This window comes from Periophthalmus magnuspinnatus, chromosome 20, assembly GCF_009829125.3.
Source record: "Periophthalmus magnuspinnatus isolate fPerMag1 chromosome 20, fPerMag1.2.pri, whole genome shotgun sequence".
In the NCBI taxonomy this organism is placed as follows: Eukaryota; Metazoa; Chordata; class Actinopteri; order Gobiiformes; family Gobiidae; genus Periophthalmus; species Periophthalmus magnuspinnatus.
This window is the reverse complement of record NC_047145.1, coordinates 9,772,055-9,793,398: the sequence shown is the minus strand read 5'-3', so window position 1 is coordinate 9,793,398 and position 21,344 is coordinate 9,772,055. Positions and strand designations below refer to the sequence as shown.

Below are 21,344 nucleotides of genomic sequence, written 5' to 3'. Positions count from 1 at the left end.
GCGTTCCCAGGCCAGCCGAGAGACATAGTCCCTCCAGCGTGTCCTGGGTCTTCCCCGGGGCCTCCTCCCGGTGGGACATGCCCAGAACACCTCCCTAGGGAGGCGTCCAGGAGGCATCCTGAGCAGATGCCCGAGCCACCTCAGCTGGTTCCTCTCAACGTGTAGGAGCAGCGGCTCTACTCCGAGCTCCTCCCGTGTGACCGAGCTCCTCACCCTATCCCTAAGGGTGCGCCCGGCCACTCTGCGGAGGAAGCCCATTTCAGCCGCTTGTATCCGCGATCTTGTCCTTTCGGTCATTACCCAGAGCTCATGACCATAGGTGAGGGTAGGAACGTAGATTGACCGGTAAATCGAGAGCTTCGCCTTCCGGCTCAGCTCCTTCTTTACCACAACGGACCGATACAGCGACCGCATCACTGCAGACGCTGCACCGATCCGCCTGTCAATCTCCCGCTCCATCCTTCCCTCACTCGTGAACAAGACCCCGAGATACTTGAACTCCTCCACTTGGGGCAGAGACTCACCACCCACCCGGAGAGAGCAAACCACCTTTTTCCGGTCGAGAACCATGGCCTCGGATTTGGAGGAGCTGATTCTCATCCCAGCCGCTTCACACTCGGCTGCAAACCGCCCCAGTGCCTGCTGCAGGTCCTGGCTCGAAGAAGCCATCAGGACAACATCATCTGCAAACAGCAGAGATGAAATCCTGTGGTTCCCAAACCAGGCCCCCTCCGGCCCCTGGCTGCACCTAGAAATTCTGTCCATAAATATAATGAACAGAACCGGTGACAAAGGGCAGCCCTGGCGGAGTCCAACATGCCCCGATAACCCCCCTGCTTAATTTTCTTCATGGAGATAGACACGTTTGATGCCATATTCCAGAAAATTGGTTTGCTTATAATGTAACATCTCCATGGAGCCAAGCAAGTAGCCCACCCTGCACTATAAAAGTTACTCAGTCCACCTTTAACAGTGATTTACGGTGATTTATGCAATACGCTGAAATGGCATCGAAACCTATAGTCAATTAATAGTTCCCTCTTTACTTCACATTACAAAAGCTACTTTGTTTTATTACCAGCAGAGTCCACTCTCTTCCAAACCACCACATTTAATCAGCAGCATTATTTAATAGGCTCTAATGCAATCTCTCTCACATATAACCATAGGAATCAAATGGAGGAGAACTAATACCATTGATCTGAACCGGGGCGGTGCGGTGAAGACAACATGGCCGCCGATTGCTTCCTCTTAACTGTCCTGGGTTTCTTTGGATTCCCTCTCACTCGTGTTTATTGTGCTGTTAATGAGGTTTAATTGGCATTTTAGTCAAATGGACATTCTCGTTTTAGTCTGTAATAATCAATGGAACCGCAGACCCAGAAGTGTTAGGGCATCTGACTCAAACACGTATACACACTGCTGGTACCCCATTGGACCATGTGCAAAAAGTGTCCATTATTTTATTTTTTTGTATTTTGTTTACAGATTTGAATGCATTTGCTAAGCTCATAGAGAATAAAAGGGGAAGAAGTATAAATATGTCTACACTAAAATTTAAAAAGGTGTATTTGTATAGATATACCATATTTCCCGGACTATAAGTCATACTTTTTTTCATAGTTTGGCCAGGGGTGCAACTTATATTTCACATATAAATCACATCTGAGTATATGTTTTTTCTTCATTATTATGTATTTTTTGGCTGATGCATCTTGTACTCCAGTGCGACTTAAACTCCAGTCTGACTAATACTCCGGTGCGACTTATACTCCGGTGCGACTTATACTCCGGTGCGACCTATACTCCAGTGCGAATAATACTCCAGTGCGAATAATACTCCAGTGCAACTTCTACTCCAGTGCGACTTATACTCCGGCACGATTTATACTCTGGTGTGACTTATACTCCGGTGTGATTTATACTGCAGTGCGACTTATACTCCGCCGCGACTTATACTCTGGTGTGATTTATACTCTGGTGCGACTTATACTCTGGTGTGATTTATACTCCGGTGCGACTTATACTCCATATACTCCAGTGCGACTTATACTCCGGTGCGATTTATACTCTGGTGTGACTTATACTCCGGAAAATGCGGTATGTGAAATTTAGGCAATTCTGTTAATTACCATTATCTGGTCAATTCTGGTCAAGGTATATGGACTTTAACAACAGAGTATGGGGTTCTTCCTAGATTACCACTGGATGACATCATGCAGTGGGATTAAGTATGTTCAGATCTTCAGATCTATGTAATAATGTTGTTAGCTTAAATCACACAAGAGTCAATTTGTGTAATATAGGACCTTTTTAATTAATAAAAATACTGATAGTAGCCAGGAGCTTGCTAGTTCAAGTCCAACCTGAACACATGTTTGTCTTACAACTCTATTCATTCATCCACCCATCCATCCTTTTATGTCCCCTTATCTCTCCCGCCCTCACGTCCCTGTACAATCTCTTATTGCCCCATTGTCTGATCCTCACCGTGGCTTGTGCCGCATGCAGCCCGTGTAGTAAAAGCACAGACTGATTGAGCTGAAGGGAGTCCATTGATTCTTATTGACAACCTCCTCAAAGGCGTTAATGAAGGAGCTCGCAATGAGGCTTTTGTATGTGTTTAATGTAGCGCTCGACAGCAACAGCCAATGATGCACTGGGACACTTTGGAGTGTAGGGTGGAGAAGGAAGAGTGGGAGGGAGGGGTGGGGATTAGAACAGTTGGAGGACGGTGGTTTTGGTGAATATCTATGGAGATCAGTGCTGTTTCAAAGGCTGGAGAAGGCTATGGTTAACTAATGACCAAAACTTATTTTAATTTATTTAAAGAAAGAAAACGAGCTGTGCCATTTTATGCAAATTTTGTTCCGAATGTTCTGTAAAAAAGTTCTTAAATGCCATGGCAACAGTCCAGTGTTTTCATCATCATCATTCTTAAACCCACGGACTGCTGATTAGATTTAATTGTGCCCATAAAATTATATTATTTTAACATTTTTATGGCAAAGATTTGTGATATATTTACTTCAAATAAGCAGACACTGTTAGCTTGGCCACAATCTAAGAAATGTGTTATAAAAGTTGCTGTGGGTGGTGCTATCCTCATCAGGATTTTATTATTAGCATGGGGCAGTGAATTCATACACTGAGGTTAACTTCATAAAAAAAAAGTTTAAGTTAGCCTTATTTAAAATAGTTACTTATTTAATGAATATTGACTTTACAATTGTCCACTGTGAGGATTAACTGTAGTGACACAGAATAAGTTAAAACCATTGTGTTTATGTGTTGCAGTGTCCAAATGACGCCCAGTAACCACGAGCGGATACAACGTCTGAGGCAGGAGTTTCAGCAGGCCAAGCAGGAGGAGGAGCAGCCCTACAGCCTGGACCAGCCCTGGGTCAGTCTACAAGCACATGCACCACAAACCAAGTAACACCATGTTCAAATCCTGCTCTCGACCATAGACGGTATATATAAATGGACATGGCTAACACGCTAGCCGCCGCGTTCCAGATAGAAAGTGATCATGGGTGCACTTCCAGCTCCATCGAATCTGGTTCTAATTCACTTTACATCAGAAAACTGTAGCCCCTCTCTCTGTAACTGCTGCAGTGAGCCTCGCCATTCTGACCTTAAAATGTTCGCATTAACCCGCTCTACATGATCCTTTTTATTTCAATATTTTGCCTAAAAAAATATGAACATTAATAACAGACAAATCAGGCGCCCTCTTTCCCTGAGGTCGCTCCTGCTAGCGTTAGGAAAAGGTTTGATTGACAGTGCTCGCTCCCTGCTAAAGAAGGGGCATTACCTTTAATGGTCTCGCTCCGTGGACCCACCACCTGCGGGAGGAGCCATGAGGGGCGGGTGCGGAGAGATCCGGGCAGCAGTCGAAGGCGGGGACCTCGACGTCCGGATCTCCGGACATGGAGACTAGCTCTGGGGACATGGAATGTCACCTCGCTGGGGGGGAAGGAGCCTGAGCTTGTGCGGGAGGTTGAGCGTTACCGGCTAGATATAGTCGGCCTCACCTCCACGCACAGCTTGGGCTCTGGAACCCAACTTCTTGAGAGGGGTTGGACTCTCCATTTCTCTGGCGTTGCCCGCGGGGAGCGGCGGCGAGCTGGTGTGGGCTTGCTCATTGCCCCACAGCTCAGCCGCTGCGTGTTGGGGTTCACTCCGGTGAACGAGAGGGTCGCGTCCCTGCGCCTTCGGGTCGGGGACAGGTCTCTCACTGTTGTGTCGGCCTACGGGCCAAACAGCAGTGCAGAGTACCCGGCCTTCTTGGAGTCCCTGGGAGGGGTACTAGACAGTGCACCAACCGGGGACTCCGTTGTTCTCCTGGGGGACTTCAACGCCCATGTGGGTAACGACAGTGACACTTGGAGGGGCGTGATTGGGAGGAACGGCCTCCCCGATCTGAACCCGAGCGGTGTTTTGTTATTGGACTTCTGTGCTAGTCACAGCTTGTCCATAACAAACACCATGTTCGAGCACAAGGGTGTCCATCGGTGCACATGGCACCAGGACACTCTAGGTCGGAGGTCGATGATCGACTTTGTTGTTGTGTCATCTGACCTCCGACCGCGTGTCTTGGACACTCGGGTGAAGAGAGGGGCTGAGCTGTCAACTGATCACCACCTGATGGTGAGTTGGATCCGCTGGCGGAGGAGGAAGCCGGACAGACCTGGCAGGCCCAAGCGCATTGTGAGGGTCTGCTGGGAACGTCTGGCGGAGCCCTCTGTCAGGGGGGTCTTCAACTCCCACCTCCGGGAGAGCTTCTCCCTGATCCCGGGGGAGGTTGGAGACATGGACTCCAAGTGGGCCATGTTCTCCACCTCTATTGTCGATGCGGCTGCTCGTAGCTGTAGTCGTAAGGTCTGTGGTGCTTGTCGCGGCGGCAATCCCCGAACCCGGTGGTGGACACCGGAAGTAAGGGATGCCGTCAAGCTGAAGAAGGAGTCCTATCGAGCCTTGTTGGCTCGTGGGACTCCTGAGGCAGCTGATGAGTACCGGCGGGCCAAGCGTGCCGCGGCTCGGGCAGTCACAGAGGCAAAAACTCGGGGTTGGGAGGAGTTCGGGGAGGCCATGGAGAAGGACTATCGGACGGCCTCAAAGAGATTCTGGCAAACCGTCCGACGCCTCAGGAGGGGAAAGCAGTGCTTCACCAACACTGTTTACAGTGCGGGTGGAGAGCTGCTGACTTCGACTGGGGATGTTGTCGGGCGGTGGAAGGAATACTTTGAGGATCTCCTCAATCCCACTGTCACGTCTTCCGAGGAGGAAGCAGAAACTGGGGACCCAGAGGCGGATTCGTCCATCACCCTGGCTGAAGTCACTGAGGTGGTTGGCAAGCTCCTCGGTGGCAAGGCTCCGGGGGTGGACGAGATCCGTCCTGAGTACCTCAAGTCTCTGGATGTTGTGGGACTGTCTTGGCTGACACGTCTCTGCAACATCGCGTGGCGGTTGGGGACAGTACCTGTGGAATGGCAGACCGGGGTGGTGGTCCCTCTGTATAAGAAGGGGGACCGGAGGGTGTGTTCCAATTACAGGGGAATCACACTCCTCAGCCTTCCCGGTAAGGTCTATTCCAGGGTACTGGAGAGGAGAATCCGACCGATAGTCGAACCTCGGATTCAGGAGGAGCAGTGTGGTTTTCGTCCTGGTCGTGGAACACTGGACCAGCTCTATACTCTCCATCGGGTCCTCGAGGGCTCATGGGAGTATGCCCAACCAGTCCACATGTGTTTTGTGGATCTGGAGAAGGCATTCGACCGTGTCCCTCGTGGTGTCCTTTGGGGGGTGCTCTGGGAGTATGGGGTCCGGGGCCCTTTGCTAAGGGCTGTCCGGTCCCTGTATGACCGGAGCAGGAGCTGTGTTCGCATTGCCGGCAGTAAGTCAGACCTGTTCCCGGTGCATGTTGGACTCCGCCAGGGCTGCCCTTTGTCACCGGTTCTGTTCATTATATTTATGGACAGAATTTCTAGGCACAGCCAGGGGCCGGAGGGGGCCTGGTTTGGGAACCACAGGATTTCATCTCTGCTGTTTGCAGATGATGTTGTCCTGATGGCTTCTTCGAGCCAGGACCTGCAGCAGGCACTGGGGCGGTTTGCAGCCGAGTGTGAAGCGGCTGGGATGAGAATCAGCTCCTCCAAATCCGAGGCCATGGTTCTCGACCGGAAAAAGGTGGTTTGCTCTCTCCGGGTGGGTGGTGAGTCTCTGCCCCAAGTGGAGGAGTTCAAGTATCTCGGGGTCTTGTTCACGAGTGAGGGAAGGATGGAGCGGGAGATTGACAGGCGGATCGGTGCAGCGTCTGCAGTGATGCGGTCGCTGTATCAGTCCGTTGTGGTAAAGAAGGAGCTGAGCCGGAAGGCGAAGCTCTCGATTTACCGGTCAATCTACGTTCCTACCCTCACCTATGGTCATGAGCTCTGGGTAATGACCGAAAGGACAAGATCGCGGATACAAGCGGCTGAAATGGGCTTCCTCCGCAGAGTGGCCGGGCGCACCCTTAGGGATAGGGTGAGGAGCTTGGTCACACGGGAGGAGCTCGGAGTAGAGCCGCTGCTCCTACACGTTGAGAGGAACCAGCTGAGGTGGCTCGGGCATCTGCTCAGGATGCCTCCTGGACGCCTCCCTAGGGAGGTGTTCTGGGCATGTCCCACCGGGAGGAGGCCCCGGGGAAGACCCAGGACACGCTGGAGGGACTATGTCTCTCGGCTGGCCTGGGAATGCCTTGGGGTCCCACTGGAGGAGCTGGAGGACGTGTCCGGGGTGAGGGAAGTCTGGGAGTCCCTGCTTAGACTGCTGCCCCCGCGACCCGGCCCCGGATAAGCGGAAGAAAATGGATGGATGGATGGTCTCGCTCCGGATTGGCTCTTTGGTTGCTATGATACTCGTGGTCAGAATTCCTAATATGGAACTTTAAATTCCGAGCTCCAAATTTGCCTCAACGAGCTTCATTTGACTGGAGCCGAACGCTATGGATGACGTCACACTCTCACTTAGTCCACTTCTTTATACAGTCTACGCTCGACATAAACATCATTGGTTGAGCGGTCAGATCCAGTGACCCACAGGTTGACCTCCAGTGTCTGTGTACACTGTGTATGAATGTGTGTGTGAATGGGTGAGTGGTTCCTTGATGTAAAGTGCTTTGAGTGCCTTGAAGGTGGAAAAGCGCTATATAAAAATGCGACCATTTAGCACTTACTAAAGTCATATCTACATTTTTAGTATTATCAACTCAAAACATGCATTATAGGTCAAATCCTCCAGCTAAGGTAGTCCTGACCAAGCTTAGCTCACGATCTATCCTGACACTTTTAACCAGTGGAACTTAAAGAAGCAGAAAGCAAATAAACAATAAAGTGTACCTATATTTTAGTCAAAACGTGTAAATTCCCTCATTTGCAATACGCATACAGTACATACAAAGTCTTCTAGCTGTGTCGAACTGGAGTGACAGCCACAAAACAAGCTAATCTGTTTTTGTCTCTGGTATTATTCACAGGGCTTGTTTTAATTCCATAAGCCCTTCACAAGTCTGACAACATAATCCTCTCAAATAGCAGCACGAATAGTAAAAATGCAATTGTTTGTAACTTCAAAGCTTGTATATTAAGTACAGGTTTTAACATGCGTCATAAAGTGGGAGATTTCGTGAAGGGATTTAAAGGGCGAATACAGCTGAGTTGGTAGAGTGTTTGTCCACTGATCCGAAGGTTGGCAGTTCAAATCCCACACCACTGGTCTTCTTTCTTTTCTTTCTTTATACAGAACACTTGGGCTCTCTTTTTCATGGTCGCCTAGTTTAAAATACAATACAAGTCCATATAAAACATTAAAAACAGGAGCAGGTGTGGGTTTAAAAGTTCGTTACCGGATTATTAAATTGCGATTGTGTCATTAACGTATCCAGTTTTGCTTTTTCTTGGAGTGTATTTCATTCTGTGAAGAGAAACGGCTAAAAACCCTCTTTCCAGTTTCAGTTTTGGTGCGGCTAGTCCTTAGCCTTATGCAGTCATGTGATCTGGTCTTAAATGTTCGGGTATCAATGATTAACAAGTAGTTGAAGTATTCTGGCAGTTTTTGAAGTAATCCCTTATAGAGCCATTTCATATAGTGCTATTCTCTTTTAAAAGACAGCGACGGCCAACCATTTTTATTTGCTTACGTCTAATGTCAATATGATTTGTATTGTATTATTATATTTTATTGAACAATCTGGATCTGACTTTAATTTCTCCTATTCCAGCCTTCTGAATGATATGTCCCGGGCTATTTGTTGGCTGTTTGATGAATGAGAACTATCAGGAAACAGCTGACAGGGACAGAGAATTGTATCCAAACAGAGACTTTGTTGGATGAGAACTATATGGAAACAACTGCCAATAACTGATCCCTAGACAATTTTTTCTCTGTCATAATTCAACAGCGACTAAGGGACTAATCGAGAATGTTTTAATCAAAATTACTACTACTAGTTTGGCAATTAATGGTGCACTATGTAACTTTTCTGGAGGTCTGCCACTTACTTGTCTCCATGGAGATGTTTTTGCTGTATCTGTATATGTATTGAAACATGTTTTTATTGCTAACAAACAGGCAGAAAACATACATTCTTACTGGGAGCGGTGTCGCCTCTCCACAGATCTGACCTGTAACATGTCCTTCTTGTCTCCATGGATATAGATAAGTTAAATGCCATACTGTGGAGCATTCCAGACCCTACACTTGAAAAGTTACATAGATACAACTTTCAGAGGCCAGAGTTTGGAGTTGCTGTCCTGTAATGCTAACAACAACTAGCATGCTAAACACACACGTCCTGATTCTCTGACAATAAGCTGACTTATTTTGACCTTTATATATGTACCGGGGCAGGACGGAGTTTGCTAAAATATGTGGGAAAATCAGGGATAGTCCCTTTAATCACTTTTTTCTTGGCCCAATCCTGAATAGAAGAGTCGTCTTAAGAAACTTTACCATCTAAATTCTTAAAAAATTTTCACTCTTGGGACCATTTTGTTAATTCAAATTCACACTTCATCGTTGTAGTCCTACCTGGAACTAATCACCCATTCTCTCTGTGACCACTGTCCTGGAAACATGACCCACTTATTCTTCAAACAAGCCCAGCATTAAGTGAGTCTGAGTGGAGCCGCCATGTTTTAATTTGCATTAGGACGTGATTAAAAGGGTTGTGAAATTAAAAACATAACATTCAAATTTGCCGAGCAGGTCCATGATTGATCTGAGGCTTCAACAATGGGATTTTCTGCTCATAATTGGAAAAATGTAATCAAGTTAATCCTTTTGTTCATTTAAACTTGTCGTACTGTGTGTGCAAAGTGGAGAAAGTTGCCAAAACCTGGCCTTACAGCTAAGATGTATGAAATCTAATGAATATGTACATCATCCATTCAATTCAATGTATATAGCACATTTAAAAACAACTTCACGTGCCCAAAGTGCTTCACCGAAAGAACAATAAAACAACAAGATATTCTAGCTAGTATTAAATGCCAAGGGGAAGAGGTGATTTTTCAATCTGGTTTGAAACTGTGTTAAAGATTGAGAGGATCTGACAGGCAGAGGGCGCTGTTCCATAGTCTGGGCGGTGCCACAGAAAACGCTCTGTCCCCTGTGGTCTTGGGCATGGCTTTGGGCACAGTAGCAGGAGCAGGTCAGCTGACCTCAGGGCTCTGGGTGGAGTACAGAGCTGCAGTAACTCCATCAAATAAAGTGGACCCATAAAGTGCAGACATTTAAACATAATTATATTTTGAATTGACCCGATATGACACAGGAGCCAGTGCAGGTTGCACAGCGCAGGCATGTGCTCTCATCTCTGTTTTTGTGAGCAGACGAGCTCAGTGTTCTGGACATTCTGTAAACACTGCAGGGAGCCCTACTCCAGCCCCACAGACAAAGAATTACAATAATCCAGACGTGACATTACAAATGCCTGGATTGATTTTTCGAAATCCACCAGTTGAATTTTACATCCTCTTCTGGAACCATTCCCTTATATTAAAATATATTTTGTTTGTTTGTCTATAGAGCTAAAGTATGTGATATTAGAAAGTGCTCCTCAGGGTTTTTCAGATCAAGTCCAACCAACCAACATCAGTGTTAAAGCTACTATTTATTTTTAATCATTAAAATATATCAGCCAAGCTTATCCATTTGTCTGGATTCGAAACAATCTGTATCGACCATGAAAAAAAACACATTTGGGTCGATGTCTGTACATATTAAATTTGTGTTCCACACAATTTTATGTTATGCCAAAGTGAAGCCTTCTGAATAACTTTGGTTTACTTGAATTTTGATGCATTGATTCTTCTACTTCAGTGTAATGTTTCTGGTGGAAGGTCTGTCAACTACTTGTCTCTATTGAGATTTGCTTTGGAATGTTCCACAATATGCCATTGCACTGATTTGTTTCTATGGAGACAAACAACTGACTCCACCAGGTCAAAAACACATTTGCGAGACAGACAAGATGAACGCTATGCTCTGGAACATTCCAGTATAGATGTGGGTTTTATATAGGCTAACTCTGTATGTGCTTTAGGCCTTGAAACGTTGCTTAGTTATGTTACACCTTTCTATCCATTGTTGTGTAATCAGTACAATCTGTGGCACTGGCCCCTCCCAGACTTAAACCCCCCTAATCTCCAGAGTAATGTATGTGTATATGGTGAAACAGAGCGGCTTTAGTCCTGTGTGTTTTGTCCCACTGTAAAATGTAACATGATGCCTTTAGAAGCTGGCAGCTGCTCCGGCCCTGGCTCGTAACTGTCAGGTATCCATGACGACATAACCTTGAGTGAGTGGAGATAGTGATTTAGTATGCAGGCCATTTGACTGTCTTTGGAGCTCTATTCAGTTTGAATTTACAGAGGGATTGAGTCTAAGAAGAGAGTGGATTGGGGCTTGGTCTTTTATGGAATTTTAAATCGAAGAAGTGAAATGGTCGTCTTAAAGGTGCATTGTGTAACTTTGGGTAGATGTAATTGCAGTGCTTGGAAAAGTTCCACAGTATCTGCATCTAATTATAGGAGCTTTAATTGCTAAAAAGAAATTCAAATTAAATGACAGCACATACTCAGACTGCGATGGTGCACACGCAGTGAGAGGACGGCTCACTCTGCACCACGATTCCAAAATATCAAACAGGCGTGATATCAGTCGCAGATCGTCTTTGATATTCTAGGTTTGATCTTTGTCCCGGTCTCACTCTAAGACCTATGACCCACAATTTAGAGCCACGATTTAAGATTTTCCCCACAATCAGACATATTTTGTCTCAGATGGACAAAACAGTGCAGTGGACAACCAGTTTAACTTTGACCTTAACCTGGGTGCTACACCGTGCTGCCGACTGTTCCTGTCAGTAGGGTTGTCAAAAGTATCAAAAATCAGACGCTAATGATTTCTAAAACTAGTATTAAAACTAGATACTCATATTAACTTAAGGGTACCATCATTTTGGTCCAGGCCTGTTTCATGAGTTTTGAAGCATGGTTGAAAAGCAGTGTCTGAATTTCATTGATTAAATTTCATAGAATTTTTAGTTATTACTTTTGTCCGATTCAAGTTATTTCTGTGACCATTGTGAGTTTTTCTTTCATTAACTGAAGGGCACCAACAATTTTGTCCTTGTGTGTATCTATTCTAAAAAAGTTACATTCACAGGACAGGATTGAACCTTTCCTGAATAGCTTTAGAATGATCTTGAGCTAGATCAGAACAAGTATAAGACACAGACTAGTATGCGCCCATGGACTACTATGAACCTACTTGGACGACTGAGGGACTACACAGATATAAGTCCACATGGTCAAATAGAAAAGTGTTATTATTTAATGTTGAAAATCACATTCTATTGTTTTTTTTAATGCCATCGTAGTATCAAGTCTATGCCTTAGTATCAAAAATCCATTTAGAAATTTTAGGTCATCTTATAAACTCATTTTAAAAACAAATTTTCATCGCAATTCATACAATCTCATTCATTATCCAGCAACATATTTAGCCAACCATTTGCGCCTCTATCTGATTATGCAAGAAATTTGATTGAAAAACCTTCCCCAATGTTACACAGCTGAGAACACAGACCCACAGACCTCCTTTTAATACGAGCTGGGTCGAGGCTAACTGCTCGTACATTGTGCTATCTGGCTCTTTATTATAAAAAAAACAGCTACATCAATTTACTGCTACACGCCACCAAGTCTCTCTCCCCCCGCGTCTCTCTAATCATAGTGGACAGATCGCATACAATTTGGGCTCTTCCCTTTCTTCGCCGGAGCTCTGATGGGATATATGAAAAACCCGAGAATAAAGCAGATTTCTACGCAGCGGGCCCAGCTTATGTCTTATTAGCAGTTGAAGAATGGAGGGCTGTGAGCAGACATGTCAACAATCACAACCAATTAGAGCGGAGGGTATAGCGAGGAGAGGGGCTAGGGAGCTGAGTGGACAGAAAGAAGAGGGAGGGAGGGGTATGAGAGGAGACACATAAGAGGCGGGGGTTTCTAAGCGAAGATTGTGGTGGGTTTGCTCAATTGGTGGTTTTCGTGATGTCTCAGATGGCGACCGAGAGACGGTTTTCTCCATTGGCTACGCTGTGCTAAAAAGTAAATTGACAAATATTGAACTTGATTGTTTGTTTGTGGGACTGGAACCTAAAACCTGCTATATCACAACAACATTTTTTTGCATTTTAGTGATTTTAGTTCTACTTGGGGGCATCTGTATTAAATATTATTAGTCTAGAGTGTTGTGATGTCATCTGAAACGCAGGAATAGGAAAAGAAATGGTAGAAAATGCGCGACTGGTGAGGTGGTAACAAACTAACATCGAATTGTGGATTTTATATATTTATTCATTTAATTATGAAAGGAACTATATGTAAGATTTTGATTTTAAATTTCATAAACGTGGCCTATCAATGACCCCAGATATGAGGTAGACGTGTTCAAATCAAATTGTTTTTACCGCTAACAATTAGGTTCTGAGTTTTTGCATGAGACATGGCCTGTCCATTTATTGAGTTATTTTAATTGAATGAGAGGAGGCCCCGGGACAGACTGGAGGGGCTATGTCTCTCGGTCGGCCTGGGAATGCCTTGGGGTCCCACCTATAGACTGTATATAGAAATGGACATAGCTAACCTGCTAGCTGCCTCGTTTCAAATAGGAAGTGAGCATGGGTTCACTTCTGGTTTCATTGACTCCCTCTCTCTCTCTCTTTGGTCTTAAAATGTTCGTATTAATCCGCTCTACATGGTCCTGGTGTTTTTTTATTTTGCTATTGCGTCAGTAAATCAAGATATGAACGTTAAAAATAAATGAATCAGGTGCCTTGTTTCCCCGAGGTCGCTCCCACTAGCGTTAGCAACAGGTTTGATTGACAGTGTTGCTAAGTGCCCACTCCCTGCTAAACCAACGATGCGGGTGGGACAGGGCGTTACCTTCAGCAGCTTCACTCCTGATTGGCTCTTTGGTTGCTATGATACTTGCTATGCGGTTGCCCCTATAACCACTAGCCTCGACGAACTTCATTTGACTTAATTTGATTGACGCTGTGGGTGATGTCACACTCCTTTAGTCTAAGGCCCCACCGGAGGAGCTGGAGGAAGTATCTGGGGTGAGGTCATAACATGTTGCAAATGATTATCTTAGTCTAGCAATACACACATGATTTGTAATATTTGATCAGGGGAACAAAATTAATTAAAAAAATGTATTTCTTATTCAGCTATATTGAAATGTTCTCATTCTCTTAGTTTTTGCTGCTTGTCAATCTCTTCACATCCCTATTTGTTACCACTAGCCTCATACGGTCCCTCAGGTAGCCCCATTCTGAGCTCTTTATTGACTTTAAACTCTACGGGGTCAAACCACTGCCAAAGGTATTCTCTCTATCCCGTTGTCTATATGTCTTCATTGCTTGTGTCAGCTCCCCCTCTTCTCCTCGGGTCATCCGGTTCACAGTACATCCGTTTGCTTTGAGGCACAAATTCTCCATGTTTTGCCCTCAGTAGTGTTCAGAGGGAGTACCGCTAAAAATGTCCATCATCGGGGCAGGTATGGAGTTTTGTCCCCCTGGTCAACCCCCCATAGTCTCTAATAGAATAACGACCGGTACGTTAGCTAGCACTCCCGTCGATCACACAGCGGCTAAACGTCCATGTACAAGCTAAATAAGGTATGTGGACACTGTAAAAAATGAAGGTAAATTTACACTGCAGAATTTCATAAAGGTTATTGCAAAGCTAATACCAGGGCTCCTCCAACAGTTAGCTTTATGTCGCTCCCCACTCTCTCCCCATTTCATGTGTAACTGGTTTAATTTAAAGAGCAAAATGGTGATTTTTGTAATAAGAATAACATGATGAGCCATAAATAAAATAATAAAATAAAACAAAATAAAGTTAAAAAACAATCAAATTAAATTAAATTAAATTAAAAAAAACCAATAAAATAAAAAATTAAATTAAATGAATCTACATGAATAATTTCGGATTTGATTCTGATTTTTAAGTTCTAAATGTTCAGCCAGTCAGAAATATATCAGAAAACCAAGTTCAAATTTCTTTTATCCCATACTGTGACGTACGTCTCCATGGAAACAAGCAGGAGAGACACTCTGCCTGTCCAAGTACGAGTCAGGTTTGTAGAAATGCAAGCCCACTCACAGTAAGGATGCATAGTTTTAATTTTTTTTCAGTGGTTTGAATGTACAAATAATGAAAAATCGTGCCTTTTTTTTTTTTGTTAATATATTTTGGCTAAAAAGTTACACACTGTGGCTTTAAAATATGAACAAATATTGCTTAAAATAAAAAACACAAAATAAATCGTACATCTGTTCAAACACATCAAATAATTTCACCCTGATACCTAAATAAATTTTAACTTGTCAAAACTATTCAAACAAAGATTATCATTTTGACATGAAGCCATTTTACAGTGCATCTCCACCCCTCCCTCCTCGCTCTCGGAGAGGGGATTTCCAGATGTTTTGTTCCTACGCCTTCTTCGCTAATAAAATCACTTGGCAGTACCGAGCCAAGTCTAAAGCACCACGCTGGTATGCTGGAGCTAGCACATCCACGGAAGCTTGTAAAACGCCCTATTTATATGAATTCTTTCCTTTATATTTGGAAGCTAACGGTGCTACCAAGCTTCAGCTGACAGTAAACAGAAACACAAGTGTAGCCTGGCATTAAAGCATTAGCTCTTTGCCAACTGGCCTGAGAATTCACTGAGGTAGGTAGGTATGGAAAAAGGTGTTCTAGTGCGCAATGCTGTGGCCAATGCAATACAAGGTAGATTTTGCGCTCTTGGTTTTTAATTTTTTATTATTATTTTTTTAGAGATTGAGATTGGCTGCAATTACTGTACGTGTCAGGCATTATTAGAGGAACAATATGTACGTTAAGCTCTTACAGTCCAAAAAAAGTACTACAGTCATAACTAGGGGTCTGCTAAATGGTCCAAATATTGATACACTGTTATACCAAATGGTTGTATTGATACAGTATCATTATCGAGAGCTGCTGTATCGATTGCCTATGGTGTGGAGTGTGATATTAAGTACAACGCAACTTAGAGTATGATCATGATCTGTCGGACCAAAGAGTTATTCAGATTTTTGACTAATGTTGTGTTGAGGGTTACAACTAAAATTAAATATCTTGGGCATATCATCACTGCAGACAGGGCAGATGATGATATTTATAGACAATGCAGGATGTTGTATATGCTCAAGCTAATAAATACTCTTATGTTCAAGTTTGGCTCATGTTCTGATGATGTAAAGCTGATATTGTTTAATTCATATTGTAGACCACTATACATTGCCCACCTTTGGACTCATTACAAAAAGCCAGTCTCCAGAGTCTGCAGGTGGCTTATAATGACACTTTCCAGGTGCTCTTGAGGAGGCTGCGATGTACGATTTTATTTGCAGGCTGAATAAGTCAGAAGATTAAATAATAATGTCACTCACAAATACAAGATTCACTGCAATCCACTATCAGTCCAAGATGTGGAGACACTGGTGTGGTTGTCTTTTTAAAACATAAATGTTACTGTTTGTTTTGCCACTGTCCTTGTTTGTTTTAAAAATGCACCATGAGTCTGGAATAAAGATGAATTGAATTGAGATCACCAGTAGTATTTCTGGTAAATTTTACAAAATGATCTTGTGACGGCTCTACAGGTTGCTTATTTAGAGGAAGGATTCTTGTTTGTTGATGCATTTGACATATTCACAGTTTTAATGTTTAAAATGATTGTATTTTCATATTAAGTTTGCACAGATTCTGGTTTAACAAATAAATAATGAAATCAAATGAATTCTTAAAAATAGAGATTATGTGCACAATATTACTTATCAGTCTTAGGTGCTGGGGTTTAAGTCAGGTCAGATCAGAGTGAGGTATTTTAGCTTTAGAACAACTGGACGAGGATTGAAACTGGCAAACAAAACACTAAATTATAACATAAACAACTTGGCCATCATGTCTGTTGTAATTAAGAATAAATCTGCATTAGAATATCCATCCATCCATCCATTTTCCTCCACTTACCCAAGCTACTTCAGCTGGCTCCTCTTGACGTGGAGGAGCAGTGGCTCTACTCCAAGCTCCTCATCGTATCTCTGTTAGAATAGTCACCTGTAAAAGTATTTGATTTGAACATGTTTACCTTGTATCTGGGAGCAAAGGGAGGTCAAGTTTATGGAATTATGGAACATGTCAAATCAAAATGTTACATACAGTTCCTTTAATTATGAAACTGTGTCTGTCTGGTTGTTTATACACTTAAGCACTTTTTTTGTAGGCAAAACTATATGAGATTGTCAAGTGATGTCACTTTTGGGTTAAATCAGCAACTTCACAGCTAATTAGTAGCTTGTTGTTGTATGTTTAACCACAAATTGTATCAAATATGTTAAAAATGTAGTAACAATCTATCATGACATAGGATTATCAGTGTGTATATCTCACTAACTGCTGGTCACCACTAATACTACCTTTTCTGACACACTTATGATCGTGTTAGCGTCAAACAACAGCAATGTAAGAGGAATGTGAGAGGAAATTGTAAACATTTCCAGAGTTCTCCCAAAAGTAAGAAAAAATGGAAAAACAACAGTAATAACAGGACATTTTTCTGATCGTATGGAGATCCAGAGATAAGCACGAGCGTTTAGCCTGGTTTCCTGTTGGGTCTGGGGGAGCTGAACAGGAGGTAGACCACACCAGTAGAAGGATGTTCACTACGCCCCGAGCTACACGCAGCAAATGGGACAAAGCTATTTAATAAACTGTAGAATTGGGTCAACGCGGGAAGCTCCGTGTACCCATCAGGCCTTTGGTGCGCCCTGCCCTCCTCCTCTTCCCCCTCCGCTCCCGTGTGCCCACGCAGAGGAGAAAATGTCTGCCATGTGACTCATTATGTCGGGAGTTTCATTATTCGGAGAACTTTGACCGTGCTGCTTCATTTTGGGTGACCTGTAAACGATTTTGAGAAACATGGCGCTAGCTACGGTTACATGCACACTCAAAATTGGACTTTTATCTGATTATGTGTTATTTTCGAATTTTTAAATGATTCAATTTAAATTAAAATGTAAGCTGTCAAATCTGATTTCTTCCTGAGCGTGTTACTTCAGATTACTTCAGTTTGTGTGTCAATTTGATCATCTTAAAGGTCCAGAAATAAGACAATCAGGTTTTATGTGCATGTAAATATGGTTTACAAACAGTTGCTTCTGTATGGTTCTCATCCAACAAAATAAGTAAAAAAATAAAATAAATATAAGTAAAAAATAAATAAAAAGTAAAAATGCATTCAGTTGTATTTTTTTTGTGTGTGTGTGTGTGTGTTTTTTTAAAGAAATGCCATTTTTACAATATGGATTTTCAAATGAGGAGCAATAATTTCAAAATGAATGTATGTGTAGACCTAATTAAAAATAAATACATTTAATTAATAAATCATTAAAACTAGTTTTCTGGTGGGTGGTATGTCTATGTCTGGAATATTTCACAGTATTAAATAAAATATGTTTATCTTTTTTATTCAGTTACAGTTGTTTGTTGTTGCTAAAATATCGCCTCTTAACAGATCTGACCTGTAACTTGGCCTAGTAGTGCCACTTGCTTGTCTCCGTGGAGAGGTGTCTAATTAATGCCATACTGTTGAAGATTCCAGGCTAAACAATAACATCTCCATGGAGACAAACAGGTGGCAGAAGAAGTGTCAAAAATGAAAGCAAACCTTGATATTGGGCTAGTTCAGTTAAAAATTAGCGACAATTTTGTATTTTTCATCAATTTGTTTATTTTGTCAGATGATCTTTGTGCAAAATCAAAACATTTTACATTTTATTTAAGTCAGATATGTCTATGATACCAGACCTGTGATGAATTTAACTTTTTAATAATGCTTGTGCAACATAGAACACATGTATGTGAGCCCCAAACATATTGCGTCGTCCTTTGATATGCAAAAACCTCTCTTGAATTTCAGACCCTCCTTGCATAGTAATCCAAACCACATCTGCTTCCTGCTCTGGTTTTCTGATAGATGTAAATACAGTCATAATTATGTCCCTCCTGGCTCTCCGTAGTTTTGTTTTAACAGGTGGAGAATTCTTTTTGTAACCGTCACACCTACACCACACTGACTACATAGGACCATATAGTGCCACGGTGACATCATCCTTCACCTTATTGGATAAAACTAACCTGGATGTCACGCAGATTTGATTTTTGGACAAATGTCATGGTAAATGTGCTTCCGTGCTTTACGAAATAATCTGATTCTCTTCCTGGATAATAGCATTAGATTGACTGATATCTCTCTCCTGCCTATAGATCATTTATGTTGGTGTATAGCTTTGTCAAAACCATCCTGCGTTTTCCTTTTTCACTTCTTATTTATGGATATATGCATGACAGCCTTAGTCCATTTTTCCTTCCTATTGTCTTAAGAGGTGCAACAGAATCGGTGGAAGAAGTACTGCTAAGTAAAAGTACAGATAGGGGAGCAAAAAGATACTCAAGTAAAAGTAAAAGTATCACATGAAAAAATTGAGTATGTAAGATATCAGTTTAAAAATGTGCTTAAAGAGTAAAAAGTTAAAGTATTTTGCGCAGATTTTGAAGTTTTATAAATATTCAAATGTATTGAATTTGATAAAGATCTGTGCTGAATTTTGTTCAACAGAAATAATAGATTTTTTTATTTTCTTAGCTTTTTTTCTTGACATATTTTTGTTTGCTCAGACAACAAATGTGTTAAAAATGAACCACTCAGCCATTTCAGCAGGTCCAACACCATAATAAAAAATAAAGTACAGATACCTGCTCTTAAATGTAGTAAAGTAAAATGTATCTACTTAAATATACATAATATTACAGCACTTACTTACAGCTACTTTCGCTACGTTTCACACTAGAGCAAATGATACGTTTTTGCCTGTTTTTAAACAAAAGCATATACAGTAGAAGTATATGCAGGTCAAAGACTCCTTACTTCAAATGTATAAAATAAAACAAGAATCGCCCGTGGTACATAAAGTCTTACTAACACTGAGGCCGTATGACACTTCCATGGGGTATGAACTGTTAGCACATAACATATTTAGCTCACCATGTTAACCTTTATTGTTTTAAAAATGCTATATATACCAAAAACAACGTATTAACGCGTGTAATTACTTTCGCTTTCCTTTTGACACTCTCTCTTTGCTCTCCACGCTAAGTCCCCCCCCCTCAGAGCACCATCACAACACAATCGCCGTGTGTTCCGATAAAGAAACTACTGCACATCAGGTCAGGTTTGTAAAAAAATAAAAAATAGATGTTCAAGATCGCACTGCTAACCATAAGGACGATTTAAATAGGGCCCAAGAGAGATCGCTAGATTACTCAAACATGCACGGACGACGGATAAAACCGCTCAGGCACGTTTTTGATGATCGAACAACATTATAACTCAGCCGAAAAGCTCAAAAAAGCCGATTTTGCTTAATACCCTCTCTCTTAAAATCATGAAACGGCAATGCAAAATTATCCCAAATAACTCCAAAAAAACACCACAATTGCACATGACACAGCCTCTTAAAAATCAAACAGTGTGCGTGACTAAATCTATAATTTTTCACATTCGACCCAGCTAAAATAATGTCTCCTCTCCCCATGCAACAGTTCACATGATACTGTTCGTTTGCGGATGTTGTTGCAGTCAAAACCGAAAACAGATGAGCCCAATTCTACGCACCCACGTGTATGACTATTATGTTTTTAAACCTGGGAAGGCGTGCAGTAAAATGTAATGGTTATGTTATTGCAGCTGTCTGGAGGGGAAGAAGGAAAAGCGGCCATTTTGAAAAACACAGGAACGTTGCCAAGTTGACGTTTTGGAGCTGACAGGTTTTCTATCAAATCCCAACACTACAGCGATACAAAGAGCCAATGCTGTCATTAAATAGAGCTATCGAAAAGGCATAAGGAAGACATTTAAAACACGAGAACAGCCAGTTCTGACTGATTTAGACAGGATTTTAATTATGAGTTAGGACGTCCATTGAAATGTAATAGCTGCATGTGGTATCGCTGTTCCAAAAAGTACACGCTCTTTTGTCAAGTTACATAGAAGAAAAAATATATATCAGTTAATGTGCTGCACTAAATTTTTACTGTCTTAAAAACGTGAAAAACTGTTTTGCAGCGGTCCAAAGTTATTCCTCACTTACCTTATGCATTCTGAGCATCCTAATTATTCACCATGATGAGTTTACGAGCAATTTTTGCGACAGAGCGGAATTTTCCCCGTGACGCTGAAGCTAACAGTAACTAGCATGCTAACACACACTTCCTGATTACAATTAAATGCTTTCTGATTAGACGTAGACAGGACAAAATCAGGTACAGGGCGTTTAAAGGTACATTATGTCTCTTTTCAAAGGTTTACCAGCTGCTTGTTTATGTGCTATATTTAATTTAGTCAAGTTATGAGAAAAAAGACACTATTTTCAAATTTAAGTATATTATTATCATTAGAGGTGTACAACGTAACTTTTCCAAAACGTCCACCACCTGCTTGGAGATGTCGTTGCTTTGTCTGGAATGTTTCACAGGACGGCATTAAACTGATCTATCTTGCACTTTTCGATATCAGGTGCAATAAATGACCTTGAAAAACATGCATTTACACCTCTCCACAGATTTGACCTGTAACTTGGCCTGAACGTGTCAGCTGCTCGTCTCCATCGGGTCAGATATGTTCAGCAACACCTCCAA

General features: G+C 42.4%; 1 protein-coding gene across 1 annotated transcript in view; it reads left to right on the top strand.

The window, feature by feature from the left end:
- Window positions 1-21,344, top strand: part of LOC117388682 (partitioning defective 3 homolog) — a 513,479-nt gene that overhangs the window by 479,795 nt on the left and 12,340 nt on the right. The window contains exon 22 of the mRNA XM_033986268.2: window positions 3,298-3,403. Within this exon, the coding sequence (XP_033842159.2) occupies window positions 3,298-3,403 (106 nt within the window). The remainder of the gene's footprint in view (window positions 1-3,297; window positions 3,404-21,344) is intronic.